The following is a 1,349-nucleotide window of genomic DNA, read 5'->3' as shown; positions in this document are numbered from 1 at the left end:
CACCTGGACTTCACCTGACCAGAGAGATCATGTGACATAAAACTGCTGAGGAGAGAGGAGCGATCCACCTGTAGACGGTCGGACGGATCATAAACTGACTGCAGGTCAGATCTGTGACGTGGAATCACTTCCTCATCGTTAAAGGTCCGTTGGTTGGGATGTTTTCATGTTCTTCATTCATCACCGTGAACTCACACATGTTGCAGGTAAGAGTCAGAGGTACCTTTAGTTTTGTACCTTAGTTTGGTCACTAAGGTCTGAAGCAGTTTAACGTCTTTAAAAGGGGTTCCCATAAGGAGAAAACCTTAAATACTTCAGTGAACATTTGAAGGAAACCTTCAGAAAAAAGAATTTAGGGTGTTTGTTTTAAGGAAACCATAACTCAGACTTTAAGGAAAATCTCAACTTAAGGTGTTTTGTACAACTTAAATTCATCAAGTTTCGTAGTGAAAGCTCTATTCCCTACAGCTGACATGACTTTCTTCTTGATTCCTCTGACATTCAGATATTAAGCTAAGCTAAGATAAGTTAAGATAAATTAAGCTAAACTAAGATAAATTAAGCTAAGCTAGGCTAAGCTATCGTCATTTTCAACTTGCCTCCATAAAGAGACTGAAGGAGCGTTGGGTCGGACTCTGGATAAACAGAAACGAACACAAGATATTCACACTGCTCTGATCCAACAAAACACACACACACACACAAACACACACTACTACTACTACTACTACTACTACTACTACTACTACTGCTACCACTACTACTACTGCTCCTGGGAGCGCACACAAACGTTACCATGGTGACGAGGTATGCTGCTGGCCGGCCAGGTGAAGGGTCTTGGGCCGGGCGGCGGAGCAGCTGCCTGCATTAGCTGGCCGCTCCCAGTAGGGGTCACTGTGAAACACACACAAAAAAAAATGTGAAAAGGTTCTTTAACGACAAGAGACAACGAGCAGGAAGGAGGAGAAGGAGAAGAAGGAGAAGAAGGAGAAGAAGAAGAAGAAGGAGAAGAAGAAGAAGAAGAAGGAGAAGAAGGAGAAGAAGGAGAAGAGGAGGTGGGAGGAAAAGGAAACGAAAGCAAGAGAAACAAAGATTGAGAAGAGGAAACATGAGGAAAGGATGTACATCAAAATACAAATGTCATGAGCATAAATAAAATTAACCATTGCAAAATATATTCACACAAGCAGTTAATCAATAAGATTATTTGGCAACAGATTCATGTGGAAAAATGATCAACAGTTGGGCATCTCAAGCTCAGTGGGCGAACCAAATAAAAAGGTGTGGACCTTATATCATCTAAAATACTGCACCAGTCTGTTGTTTACACATAATCACCATGACAACAG

General features: G+C 41.5%; 1 protein-coding gene across 1 annotated transcript in view; it reads right to left on the bottom strand.

The window, feature by feature from the left end:
• LOC147819008 (neuronal PAS domain-containing protein 3-like) overlaps positions 1 to 894 on the bottom strand; it is a gene marked incomplete at both ends in the record, with an annotated part of 42,542 nt that extends 41,648 nt beyond the window's left edge. Inside the window, one exon of the mRNA XM_087174565.1 lies at positions 796 to 894. Within this exon, the coding sequence (XP_087030691.1) occupies positions 796 to 894 (99 nt within the window). The remainder of the gene's footprint in view (positions 1 to 795) is intronic.
• Positions 895 to 1,349: the final 455 nt, after the last annotated feature.

This window comes from Seriola lalandi, unplaced genomic scaffold (genome assembly GCF_002814215.2).
Source record: "Seriola lalandi dorsalis isolate HSWRI2012SDOR001 ecotype SW California unplaced genomic scaffold, Sedor1 jcf7180002054363, whole genome shotgun sequence".
Taxonomy (NCBI): domain Eukaryota; kingdom Metazoa; phylum Chordata; class Actinopteri; order Carangiformes; family Carangidae; genus Seriola; species Seriola lalandi.
The sequence above is the reverse complement of the archived record's forward strand: the minus strand, read 5'-3'. Positions and strand labels throughout refer to the sequence as shown.